The sequence below is a fragment of the Papaver somniferum genome, chromosome 9 (genome assembly GCF_003573695.1).
Source record: "Papaver somniferum cultivar HN1 chromosome 9, ASM357369v1, whole genome shotgun sequence".
Lineage (NCBI taxonomy): Eukaryota > Viridiplantae > Streptophyta > Magnoliopsida > Ranunculales > Papaveraceae > Papaver > Papaver somniferum.
Genome location: NC_039366.1, coordinates 114,154,628 through 114,168,818, shown reverse-complemented (window position 1 = coordinate 114,168,818; position 14,191 = coordinate 114,154,628). Strand labels below are relative to the sequence as shown.

Here is a 14,191-nt window from a genome sequence, read left to right as displayed (position 1 = left end):
AAAGCTCAAACATCATATATTCTCTTCATGCTTAGCATTCAGAGATATCGAATAAAAATACTAGATATAATCGTTCAATTGGCCTATTATTATCGATACTTATTGTTGTTTTCTGTTTCTTTTATTATTGGATAAAGAGTATTTTTACAAGAAATCAGCTATGAATCCTACAAAAAGCTGAATTCCAACATCCTGCTACATCAGTCAAACATGATGCTTTGCTAGCCTATCGGCTATAAGAAACGAGCCAAAGGGATCCTAAGCAGACAGGGGTACAAGTTGCAGTAACTTTTACTGATGAAAAAAGAATAAAGACCTCAGTTAAAGAAAAATTCACAGTCGATACGACACCCATATTCAATCGGAATAAAAAACATTAAATTAACAAATCTGCAGCAGAATAAGGAATCTCCTGTTAAATTATTAATTACAGTGAAAACCTTAAAAGATGTCATCACCAGCATATGGTGGTGGTGACATCCGTGGCTTCTCAAATTCTCTCATCTCAACAATGAATTCACGAATTCCGTCATCTCTAACATCAAGAAACGTAGCAGTGATCGGGGCTGGAGCTGCTGGTTTAGTTGCAGCTAGAGAGCTACGCAGAGAAGGTCACAAAACAGTAGTCTTCGAACGCAGTAACCAAATCGGAGGAACATGGGTTTACGATCCAAACATCGAAAGTGACGATCCGTTAGGATTAAACCCATCTCGTAATATAATCCATACTAGTCTATACAAATCTCTTCGAACAAATCTCCCAAGAGAATCGATGGGTTTCCGAGATTACCCATTTGTAACCAAAGATGGGAATGATCAGAGAGATAATCGAAGATATCCTGGTCATAAAGAGGTGTTGAATTATTTGGAAGATTTTGCTAATGATTTTAAACTTACTGAGTTGATTAGGTTTGAAACGGAGGTGTTTCATGTTGGGTTGTTGAAAGATGATGATAAAGATGGGAAGAAATGGGTGGTTAGATCAGCTCAAAAAATGAGAGGTGGTGGTGGTGATGGAGAAGCTGTGGATGAGGTTTTTGATGGTGTGGTTGTTTGTAATGGTCACTATACCGAGCCAAATATTGCTGAAATTCCAGGTATAGCAATTTTATCATGTTCTTTGTTTATTGAATATTCTAATGTTGGTCAATTGGATTATGCGAGACTATAAGCATGTTCCAAAAACTAGGATAGCATGAATCTTATAGTCCTGTAAAACAAGTATCAAATGTGTAAGGATGACATTTTGCGAAGTAGCTTCGATTGTTGTTGTTTCTTGTTTTGCTGCAAATGGCCATCAATATGCCTGCTTCCCTTTATGTGTGTAAGAAAATTAGAGCTTGAGTGACTAAGCTTACCCAAAGTCAGTATCACTGTTTTTATGTAGACATTGTCTTTGATAGAGTGATTCGGTGAAACAGAAGTGTGTTGAAGGTCCACATGATTTCTGAGCTTGGTGATGTCAGAAACTGTGTTCAATTTAGATATACCTACGGTGGATGATTGTGCTTCTAATTTGGTCCTTAAGCTTAATTAACTTTAGCAACAAATGTAGTGGTCATGAATGTTTCTTTTGTGTGCCTCATTCATATGTGTTGTATGTGTTCTGTATAGGTATTGATGAATGGCCTGGAAAGCAAATGCATAGCCACAATTACCGTGTTCCTGAGCCATTTCGTGATCAAGTATGAAACAATTTATTTTTACTCTTATACTATATGTTTTGTGTAATGAACAATATTTTTTGTATTTGTTGATAGACGCATGCTCTAGAACTTCCCTTAGTATTAGCACTAGAGTTAGATGTTTTGTGACTCTGTGATGACGAAGTAATGGATCTAAGTCATTCGTTAGAAACAATATTCGGAAACAAGATAGACGATGTAACGTTCATAAGTAAAATTCGTAACTAAACAGAAAATGGTTTGAAAAAAAAAGCTATTTATATAATGGTGACAAGGAGGAGGATAGTATCAACTTAAACGTGTAGTTCATACTCCATGGGAAAAGTGACATTCTGTAGCAAATTATGTCTTTCATGTAGTACCAAAGGTGGATTAACCTAACAACAAAAGTTTGTATTATTAACTCAGGTAGTTTTCTTTAGTTTGATGGCAAGTTTGAACCATTTCTACCTCTAGAAGTCTATATTATAACTCTATATCCTGCTTATCTTTTGAAATGTTTTTCTACTTCGACGTCTGTCCACCGCTATATAAATATTACAAAAGACACCTCCTCAAGACCCTTATAGCCATTAATGTGCAGGATACTCCTACATGATTCGAAGCATGTAAGTAGACATTAACTTTGCCTCTTCTGAGTTGTGTTGCCAAGAGCGCAGGCTGATAGTCTGTCCTTCTGCTGCCAGAAAACAATTTCTGAAATTTATGTCTTTTCAAGGGAATGAAAAAGAAAAGAGTGCTTACCTGAGAGTGTATCTCTTACTTCTTTTTGGTAATTACGAGTCCGTTGGACCTGCAAACCCAAGTCCATATTATAGCTACTCCTCTCGCTAGCAGTTTTTACTATTTAGAACAGATGGTCACTGTCATTGTACTATATCCATATTCAAAGGCCACTGGAGGTTGCTGTTCTGAGACAGAATGCAAGTGTCCTCTTTGATAAAAACCTCATTTATTCTGATAAAAGAATTCAGTTAGATATAAAGCTTCGTCGTTTCTCTCTATCCCTCTTTTTTTTTTATATACTCCCTCCGTCCCAATATTAAGTGAAGTGACCTAGTTCAAGTTTGCACAATTTTTAAGACAAGCAAGAGGAAAAGTATTTTTAAGCACTTTTTACAATTATACCCTTATGGATAATAAATAGTGAAATTTTGAAATGATTTATCTCTCAAACTACAGCACGGATGTTCGCACACTTCGTACCATTGAAAAGCATTTTAAAACACCAACATAACGAATATAAACATGACTATCAAATTATGCATATTTCTTATATTTCTTATAATCAACTAAAAGGATAATTTTAGAAATATCTCCTTGTTTAGTGATATAGGTCACTTAATGGTGGGACAAAATCTAAAAGTAACTAGGTCACTTATTAGTGGGACGGAGGGAGTATATTTTATTAAAGAGAAGCTTCATTTTTTCTTCAAACTAGTAACCCGCAGAAACTAAATCCTTAGCGTAGAGTAAAAAAGAAGCAATAATTTTTTAATCAGAATTCTTTCCATTGTGTGAGTCAAATTTCAAGGATTGGTTTGACCATGTCTGAAGTTAAGTAAAATTGTTAAACTTTTCTCAGTGATTGAAGTGGAATGTTTTACATTGTGCAAGTCCAATTCCAAGGATTGCTTTGACTATACCTGTGGCTAGCTTGGCTTAACATTTAAGAGTTTGAAGTTTTGCAAATTGGTTTGTTGAAACGAAAACTTAACACCGTAGACTTACAAAAATCAGCAATTTGAAATACCACTTCTTTCTTACATCTGTCCATGTTTTTCATAGAAGTTGGGAAGATATTGGTTGCAGTTAAACAAGTTTTATGGGAAAAGCAAAGAGAACATGCTTGAATGTCATTGATATTTGTGTCATCCTCTCATATCCTTTCTTTCTTTAGTTAAGTTTGTTTATACTTTTCTTTCCCTTAACAGGTCGTGGTCGTAATAGGAACGTCTGCTAGTGGTCAGGACATCTCCAGGGACATTGCTGAAGTTGCGAAAGAAGTTCATATTGCAGGAAGATCTCTCACTGAAGGGGTACCTACAAAGCTGCCAGGCCATGAAAACATGTGGCTTCATTCTATGGTAAGCCAATTCTTTGGTTGCAAGTTTGAGCTGCTTGTTTCAAAACAGATATATTCAAAAATTGTTTAGACATAATGATGCTGACGAGACTTGCTAATTATAGACTGAACAGTGCAGATAGAGAGTGCCCATGATGATGGCAGAGTGGTTTTTCAAGATGGAAGCTCGGTCACTGCTGGTGTCATTCTACATTGTACGGGGTATGTTTTACCACCCTTGCTTTGGCAATTTGACATAGCTGAATTGATCCATTTTTTAGGTATAGGCCCATTAGAATACCCTAAACCTATGTCCAAATTACAACTGAATTACTCTCCAAGTAATTCTAGAAGTAGATTTCTATTCCTAGAAGGAAAAAGTAGGAGTTCTATTCCTAGAAGGTTACAAAAATAGAGAGAATTACCTAATCTGTGTATTACTAGTTTTAGCATAGATATCATCTATAAATAAGGACCTAGAGTTCTTGTAGACGACACACGCAGAAGACTAGAAGAATACTAGCAGAAAACGAATCTGGAGGAAGAAACAACACCTAGGGCAGAAAACCTAAAAGGTAAACGTTGTAAAATTCTTACTCTAAAGCAATATAATTAACGTGGTCTATTGCAAATTACTAGTACTTTAATTCTACTTGTGTGGCTATTTTATATCTATCATATTGGGGTCCAGAAACTGATCATGAATCTTATTCATCTACTCAATTCGTTATAGGTCATGAGGGTCTTCATTCTTGATCATTTCATACGTGACTGACCCATTTCAACTGGCTATCTGTATCTGATACTCATCTAACACAAAGGACTATCAGTAGAACAGGGAGGAAGTAAATGATGCAAACTTGAAATTCTCATTGTATTCACTGTCAGCCATTATATTTACTAAAACTAAACACTGTCATAAATTTAACAATAAAGGAGCAATTCCAACTAGTCATATCTCCCTAAACATTCTAGTACGATTACCCAAGAGGCACTACACAATGCTCAAGTACATCACCTACTCAGAAATTTTTTTCTTACTTTTCCCGAATCCTATAGTTGTGCCAGTCTGTTAGATTTGATTAATGTTCTCATCTTGTTTATGGTGCTTAGTATATCATCCGAGCCTGTAAATTTCGATGATGCCTGATAGCTGTGATCAGATTGAAACTCTAATTTTGATCATAATAAATTAGTTGTGTTTTCTATAACAATTGGGCATTTGGTCTAGTGGTATGATTCTCGCTTTGGGTGCGAGAGGTCCCGAGTTCGATTCTCGGAATCCCCCAAACCCTTTTTGAAGAGGGGTTGGGTCATTTCTGTTTGATCTATAACATTTCCTTTTATTGTCCTTGCACAATAAGAAAGTGAAATACTGATCTGAATCATTGAAGGGATGCTTCCTCATTTTTAATGCATTGACCAGAGCGTAATGAGTTTTATCTTTTGTCTGAGCTGATGTCAATTTAACCCTACTGTTGCCAGTAAGAGCAAGTTACACATTTACTTGTGTTGCATAGTTTGAAGAACGGCTGGGTCTTCTGTTTGATCTATGACATTTCCTAACTTATATAATCCATAGACAATTAGAAAGTGAAAAACTGATCGGAATCATTGAAGAGATGCTTCCTCTTTTGTATGCATTGGCCAGAACGTAATGAGTTTTATCTTTTGTCTTGGCTGTTGTAGCTATATCCTTCATTATGTTCCCTGGTTTGAAGTCATTGGATTTGATGGAAATTAATATCATGTGTCTGAGATGCTGATTTTAGAATTCCAAAGTTTGATCAGTTGGATCTCTAATTCTAATGAAAAGAAATGAGTTCTGTTTTCTCTAACAACTGGGCATTTGGTCTAGTGGTATGATTCTCGCTTTGGGTGTGAGAGGTCCCGAGTTCGATTCTCGGAATGCCCCTAACCTTTTTTGATCTATCTCGCTTTGGGTGCGAGAGGTTCCGAGTTTGATTCTCGGAATGCCCCTAACCTTTTTTCTTCTATTAAGATGGTCGAGAAACGAGACATAGATCATGTTATCACCGCACGTTCTTCATGGATCATGGTTTTTACCATTTTATTAAGTCACCAATTAAGTTTAATTAGAAACCACATAGAAATAAAGGACATTCATTACCCAATGACCTATTCATGATTTCCCCTTCAAAACAATTCTTTGCATCACTCGCTTGTGCACTTGGGCAGCTGGGCTACCTTCATATTTTATATCAATGATATGAAGATGGAGAAAGAAAGATGAACTCTTTGACATTGAGAACATATTATCGTGGCTGTTCTTTTCAAAATAATTTGATAACTTTACCTTTTGCAACATCTGCATAATCCATATTGTGCCATGGTTGTGTAGATTGTGGACACCTTTAGCAAGTTATTAAGTTCTATTATGATTGTTCTGTTAGACAGGATACTTGTCAGTACCTATTGGGTCCAGCTATGTGTTTATGTTGTTTCGAAGTCTTCTCAGTGTTTTGTAAGAGACCGTTAGTAGATATCTTAACTGAACCTGGCTTTACCATGTCTAATCTTTTTTTAGTTCATGGACTTCTAATGGGAACATAAATGTGCAAAACTCTCCATTAGCAAATGAAGCATATAATCAATATGAACTACTGTGTTACCAATCAAATCTTGAGTAATGATTTTATTTTGATATAGATTTTTAATATCACAATCATATTTTTATGTTGTTTTTTATTTTCCAGGTACAAATACCACTTTCCTTTTCTAGAGACCAATAATATTGTGATTGTGGATGAAAATCGTGTAGGACCTCTTTATAAGCATGTTTTCCCACCATTGTTGGCTCCAGGGCTTTCTTTTATTGGTTTACCATGGAAGGTATGAGTTGATCGCCTTTTGAAATGACTCCAGCAGAATGCTTATTCTGCTGACACTGTGGATGCTTTGGTTCAACATTTCGTAAAAGGTGGTTTCATGATTGCCTCTTGTTTCCAGGTTATCCCTTTCCCTTTATCAGAATTACAAAGTAAGTGGGTTGCCGGTGTCTTATCTGGTCGGATTTCACTTCCATCTCAAGAAGAGATGATGGCAGATGTAGAAGCCTTCTATTTGGAACTTGAAGCTGCTGGTTTACCAAAACGTTTCACTCATAACATGTCAGACTATCAGGTATACTTTGAGTAAACTCATCCTCTTCGTCAGTTAGAAAACTTTTAACTTGTATCTGTTGAAAATTTGAATGAAGGCCTTGTACCAATTTAAGCTAAAATGGTGATAAAATAACAATATTTCTCTCTTTTCATCGATTCAGTTCGAGTATGGTGACTGGCTTGCTGCTCAGTGTGGGTGTACACCGTCAGAAAAATGGAGAAAGCTTATGTATTACGAGGCTTCAAAGAAAAAGAGAAGTCAACCAGAAACTTATCGCGATGAATGGGAAGCCAATCATTTAATTTTGGAAGCATATGAGTACTTCCGGCAGTGTATACCAACATCAGTGTGATAACGTCGTTGCCTTCTCGCACCCATTGTGCATGATACACTGTTATATTGTATTGATTTATTTTAAATGGGCTTAGACGTATACCCAAAACATTCAGGTACTCTTTGCTGTAAATGTCAATCTTGATTCTCGAGCAAGACGCATTTTCTTATTCCTCCCTGGCTAAGAAAAGGTATCCATCCATCTGTGCCGTATGGAACTGTATTGCGGACCAGGAGAAAATTTCCACGCCCGTAAACTGGGTATGTCTCATTATAAAGAGCATGGGAAAATTCCACATTGCTAATAATTTGATTTGCTTATATTTTCATTTCAATTTCAGTGATGTCTTTTTGTATGTACTTCTATCACTTCTGGCTTAAAGAGTTATGTAACTGCAAGTGCATTGGGAGCAAATCACAGGTTATCTTTTCTTCCTGTCATGAAGAAAAGTTCAACTTGAGAAATTATTTGGGCTGTATTGGGATTGAATAGGTGGTTGAGGGTGGAGTCCATATTCACCTGGACTGCTGTCAATATGTTTAAAATCTCAGTCATTTTAGTGTCATGTAAACTGTAAACATTCTCTGAAATGGTGTCCAAAGTACTGCAGTCTCACCCTGCTGCAGTAAGTGTAACGCAATCTCAGTACATAAAGACCTGAAAAGAAAATATCCTGAAAATGTTTATATCTCCATTTTTCCAGTTATTGCGTGTATATTATTACTTCATGAGTTGTGCCTAGATTAAGAGAAAATCACAAGTTATTTTCATGATTCCTATGCAGAAAACTTCGATTGAACCATTTCGGCTCTACTTGAAAATCATGCGATAAACACATGTCGTTGCTACATGCATCATTGGGAGAAATGGTCATGTTATTATTTAATTTGTTGGTGGATTTGTTTATTTATTTATTTTGAAAACCGGTGAATTTATTATGAAATGGTCATGGTTGAATAAATGAATTATCAGTAGTAACATATAAAACGGAATGGTAGATTGGTAGGTATTGTTCCAATAAGAGGAAACGAATTTAGGAACTGATCCAACTACCTCTTCAAGGGAAGGGTTCTTTATTTTTGAAAGTTGGATTATGTTTTTAAAGTGAAAAGAAAACAAAGAAAATTGGCCTCCCATGTGTATTTGTTTAGCTCATTTGATTTATATAGAAAACTTGAATGAAAAATTCGTACAACTATTCGGGGATTTTTTTTAATGCACAACCAAACCGATATGCGCGTATAGCTTCTACTCTCAAAGGTCAACGCGAATGTGACTTGGGGCCGTCTATTTACTTGTGATGCCTACGGCCTACTGCCCTCTTGGGACTGATATTTGGTTAGGAAAAATACGGTTTAGTCCAAAATCCCATCCAAATATGTTAATTAGTTCTAACCCATTCAATTAGGTACAAATTAGTTCTTTTTTATGGAAAGTAACTAATAACCTTCCTGGTATACAATTTAGTCCAAATATCTGCAGTTTAGTTCAAAGTGACTCATGATGATGTCAGCAGTTTTAAATAATATAAAAAAATTTAAAATCAATTTATCTTTCGAACCGTGTGTCCAAAATTCGCAAACATTATATATTCGGAAAGCTCTTTCCGAGAGCTACAAAAAGAGTACCCATACGACTATATAATTCTCATTTTTTAAAAAACATAGTTTACATTGGTGTATAAACATGTATACATCTACAAAAATACAACCGGTTAACAACCCAAACTCATTACCAACACCAGCTACAACGCTCAACCGCTTTTAACCCTGCTACTACAAACAACTACAACACCTCAACCATTAAACTCAATTTTTCATCCGTTTCTGTAGCTTTCCAATCTTACTAGCACCTCTCTACAGTCCAACGATAGTGTTTCATCTGTTGATACAAATTCCAGTCTACCATTATCAAATTTGCATGCCGAATTGAAAATTTTAAATCAAATCAATAGTATACGAGTAATAATAGTTGTACACATGTTGAAATTTTCAACATGTGTACAACTATATGCCTATTAACAATTACCAAGAACAACTACAGTGTACAGTAATGTACATATGATTTTGCTATATATCATATGAAATAAAAGTAAAATAAGGTTCTACCAATAATGAAGATGTTTTATCCCAAAATAATCTACTACTTCAGGCACTCAGCATTCTAACAAAGTGCTTACTTGGATAAGTACGTCTTGTTGCCCTGTATGTAATATTCAAATAAGTATTATGCATAACTAAAGATTTAGTATTCAAATAAGTATTCTGCTTCATGCACTCACTATTTATAAATCTGACATAAATATGTGGTTTGTCCTTCTTGTGACATGAGGGCTACTTCAGGTGCACTACTGTCAAAAAGAGTACACACGACATTTCACGATTTTTTCTACGAATAAACATAGTGTACAACTATGTACACACCTACAAAAATCAAATGAAGTTCGGAATGAAGTTACTAACCAAATGAAGACGTTCATTTTCTTTAAAATCAACTAAATATTCTCTCACATACAATCCTTTAAACAATAATGTATCACTGCAACTCGTCTAAACCCTGTAAAATCATTATAACAATAAATATTATGCATAGTAAAAGATCACGATGAATATAAATATGCTCTGACTCATAGTAGTTGTAATTCTAGCAACTCATTTCTATAAATATGGTGCACACATAAAGGGCCACAATAACTGAAAACATTTTCATAAAAGCTAAACCAAAACGATCAAGAATCAACCAAAATCAATATGCTAGAAAATATTTTAGCCTTAATGAGAGAAGCTAATCTGCTGTAAGATTGCTTCACAAGAAAGTGACTAAACTGCAATCTTGTGAGTAGGAAATTACCTTTTATGTGTGTCGACATTGAATAGGAAATACAAAAGAATAAACAATGCACATAAAAATGCATTATATATAACTAGTATACACCTAGTATAACAAGCATAAAAAAATGCACTTTTATGTGCACCCATATAACTGGTGTACAAGAAAATACATCAGTTAATTCCTACTATTAGGATTACGCATAATCATTAAACACAGTATATTGACATGAAAGAACAACAAGCAATCAGATGATCAAAAAGGGACAAGAAAGAAATAACGATCAGGGGATGTCATGCCATGCTCATTTATACATGTAATATTTTTACTAGTATGAGAAGTTCCCTCCATAGACGTTTGACAATTTCAGTATCATCATGCAATCATGGTTCAAACAGCTTCAGCATTTGGGATGGATTGTTTTGTTTTCTGATGACGCCGAAGACCTGATGACAACCACATTAGACTTTTACTTATTAAAAATCTCTGTTAATTCAAATCTTATCCAAAGTTTGATTTCTCATGTATCTTATGCTGTAAAATATTGTGTCCAAAAGGTAAAACGAAAGAAGTTACGGCTGGGGTATGTCAACCTCTAGTAAGCATCATTTGTTGTTAATAACGAATACTACTGATGAAAGTATAACAAACTATTTAGATAATAACAATAAACAAGTGTACAACTGTATACACATTGAAAATATACATGTGTATCATGTTGTACACATATGTAACACACATCGACTGTTTCTAGTTTGAGTAAAATATGACAGTGATAATGTTAAAGATGCGTGAATATGGCTTTCTTTCATATAATATAGTTTATGAAATCATTTTTTGTGCACCTTAGAAACAAGCTTATGAAGTCATTTTTTCACATGTGCACCAGATTGTACACCCTAATTATATGTAATCATTACTTAGTGATTGTTTAGTTACTTCTCGCTCTATACTACATTGTTATACACTTTAGCTACACTTTTAACTACATGAACTAATGAACATAAACATTTTTGTACTGGTCCAATGGATTCGACATGCTTAGAGTGACACTGTATGCACATTTTGATGTTATAGTTCGCAAACTAAATACAAGCTAAGTGTTGTAACTCGAAGAAGAGAAATGTACCTTCGTATGTAGATTCAAGAAGGAAATAGCAGGAAGACCAATGCCAACACCAGCAAAATTGTACCAACACTAAACCCAACACCGCAGCCATCACCAACATAACCAATAACCTCTGTATCAAAACCAATACCCCAACCAACACCACATCCAATCCCTAATCCCATACCCCAAAATGCTTAAGTAGTTGGATGAACTGGATTTCATCTCTCATATCTCCTAAATAATCTATTATCATCATGACCTACAAGCGAACAAAACAAAAATAATCCCATAATCAAACTTACATGCACATTAACGATCAACAGTTGTAAAACTATGTACACAAATAAAAATCAACATGTGTACAATTATATACACATTAAGAATCAACGTGTGTATAATTCTGTTGACAGTAAAAACCTTATCATCAACTAAGGAATTCATTTCAAAATTTAAAGTACCTAAAAATGTAAGAACAATCCAAAGGAAATTAATCAATCTAAAATGTTGTAGAAGTATTCATGGTTTCTAAAGACGGGTACGTACCGATATTACTAAAGAAATCAATCCTCCATGAATTTGAAGTCAATACCACCCACACAATGATTAACACATATAAAGGTAAAGCTATAGCTAGAGCTCCAACCAAAGAATCAAGGAGACAAGAGTTGATATCTTGTGGTTACTTTTATTGATGCATGGACAAGGACAACCATGGGAGTATGGAGTTGGCTAGATCTTCATTCATCTTCACTGAAAGTGGTGGTATCTGCTTCATTATTCTTGGCATATCGTCCAATATGTGCAACATGCAAATGGAATGGAAAAATTAAAATACATATCAAAATAAAACACAGGATATCTTAGTTACAAATCGAGATTTTGAGTCTCAAATTCAGAAACGTCATCCCTGGTCACGTGTCGGTTGACACTGAGACAGATACATAACTAAATATCGGCAACCCAATCATGATGGAGTATAGATAGGAACTTATGTAAGGTGAAGGGGTGAATAGTTGAGTAAAAAAATGGTCACGGAAATAAGAAGAAAAAAAAGAAGGTTCAACAACTTATTGAAATTTAAGATTGGAGAAAAATCAACATGTATACAATTATGTACACATTAAGAATCAACATGTGTACAATTACGTGCACATTAACAATTCAATACAAAAATAGCTGAAAGTCAGATTTTATGTGAGACCTTCACTCAACACCTATATTTGGGCACATTAATCTTATTTTTTATAACTGCATATATAACAGTATCATGTCAGAGCGAAACATAAATAATTAAGAGCAGCTAAATGCTCTTTCTAAATAAAACAAACATGTCAAACAGTGTCAATACTCGACACCCAATAAAATTAATTAAACCAAGTACAGTACATACGCACAAAATTCCTAACATTTGACAATGCTTCCAATCACAAAACTGGAATATATATAAAATAATGGGTATGCAAGTTGTAATCACATTACTATCCACATACCCCCATTAGAGTTAAGTCCTTATAAAAGTCATAGTACTAACCATCATACTCGGGATCATTTACTCTTATAAGATTCATGAAACTAATTAGTTAGTAGCTAGTGGCAGTTGAAACAAGGATCCAAATTGGATCATGACATTATTGGAACAACACAACAAGCTTAGCTTCATATTAATATTCTGAGACTAATTGTTTAGTTAGCTTATACAATATCACCTCACTAGATCATGTGAAATCACATTCACACATGCTCATCCAAAGATATTTACTGTGTCGTAAACAAGAATAAAATGTTTCTAAATGGACATCATCCAATTCTTAACTCAATTTTCACATATACACAATTTCGACCAAGCAGTAGTCAAAACATTTCTACGAGCACTATACATGCACTATTAGTTTAACCTTTTAAGTCCATATAAACATTTTTAAGAGATTTTATTGTGCATATTAAATCAATTTAGTAGTTTAAGGGATACCTTACTAAATCAAAACTTGTCTGCTACAGATCCATTCTCAAGGATAAGAAAAGCAATTAATTAATTCAAACCAAGGAAAAAAACAGTAAAGAGATTCAGACTAGAAAATTTTATCTCGATAATTAAATATGAAGTTAATAGCATGATTAACTGTATAGATCAGACATATCTACATGAAGTAATTAAGAAGTCGAGAATGAAACTTACAGTGAATTCTTGATGGATTTGCGAGGAGACTTTAAAATGAGATCCAACGGAGCTTAATTTGGAGAATAATCGCTCGATACTTCTGAGAAAGTTGACATTTCTGAATTTGATTTTTCAATTCGGAAGAATATTTAATAACGAAATCTCTGAAACGTTATCTCCTTGAATTTCCACCAATATTCTGTTATCGCCTAAAAATCACTCTCTGGCTCTCTCTCTCTCTCAATCTCTCCTAAGGCTAAATCTGAGATCTAAAATTAAAAAAAAAACTCGTTCTTATTTCTGAATCTCTCGTAAGGGTAATTTTGGGACTAATTTTTTTTGAATCGGTACGAATTTGGACTAACTCGATAAATTTTGGACCAAACCGTCTGAGACGGTTTTTTTTGGACTAACGTGTACCAGGCTTGAGATGGCAGGACTAGACTGTCTAAAGCCCAGTAACTTTGGGACTAAACGTCAATTTCTACTATTTGGTTTATACTCGTGAAGAACGACCTGTCTAGGGGCGGGGACCAATTGGGGGACCTGCTCTTCTACCACAGGATTGGTAAGGGGTGGAGGTTTTAATCCGGTAGCGGGACCCTAACATGTTAATCTAATGGTAAAGAATTTTGGTCCACTTATTTGGTACACCAAATTGGTCCACCCTTAGCTTTTTCGGTGAAAAACTAGTAAATTACATAGCTGCAGATGTTTCTTAGTTTTCTAGTTGAATAAATTTTGTTATATTTTTGTTTAGCAATGTATTGTGATCCAATTATAGGAAACGAGGAGTTCAGCTTAAACACTTACAATTAAACTAAAAAAAGAAAATGACGACCGGATTAAGAAAAGTAAATTTGAAAGGTTCATATGTAAATGT

The 14,191-nt window shown here is 34.7% G+C and overlaps 1 protein-coding gene and 2 non-coding genes across 3 annotated transcripts; all 3 read left to right on the top strand.

The window, feature by feature from the left end:
* The first annotated feature begins 347 nt into the window (after positions 1 to 347).
* On the top strand, positions 348 to 7,565 carry LOC113309903 (flavin-containing monooxygenase FMO GS-OX-like 4). The gene is made up of 7 exons (XM_026558421.1): positions 348 to 1,097; positions 1,615 to 1,685; positions 3,620 to 3,772; positions 3,890 to 3,972; positions 6,468 to 6,603; positions 6,721 to 6,894; positions 7,037 to 7,565. Exons 1-7 carry the CDS (start codon positions 449 to 451, stop codon positions 7,226 to 7,228), a joined length of 1,458 nt encoding a protein of 485 aa, XP_026414206.1. The 5' UTR covers positions 348 to 448; the 3' UTR covers positions 7,229 to 7,565.
* Positions 4,967 to 5,038, top strand: TRNAP-UGG. Its single transcript has one exon. It is a non-coding gene; the product is annotated as a tRNA-Pro (tRNA).
* TRNAP-UGG lies at positions 5,594 to 5,665 on the top strand. Its single transcript has one exon. It is a non-coding gene; the product is annotated as a tRNA-Pro (tRNA).
* Positions 7,566 to 14,191: the final 6,626 nt, after the last annotated feature.

What these genes read in the sequence shown, in the direction of transcription:
- LOC113309903 (XM_026558421.1), top strand. Translation starts at nt 449, where the DNA reads ATGTCATCACCAGCATATGGTGGTGGTGACATCCGTGGCTTCTCAAAT. An exon ending in AAATATTGCTGAAATTCCAG is followed by an intron (nt 1,098 to 1,614) that starts GTATAGCAATTT and finishes TGTTCTGTATAG; the next exon opens with GTATTGATGAATGGCCTGGA. An exon ending in TTATTGGTTTACCATGGAAG is followed by an intron (nt 6,604 to 6,720) that starts GTATGAGTTGAT and finishes TCTTGTTTCCAG; the next exon opens with GTTATCCCTTTCCCTTTATC.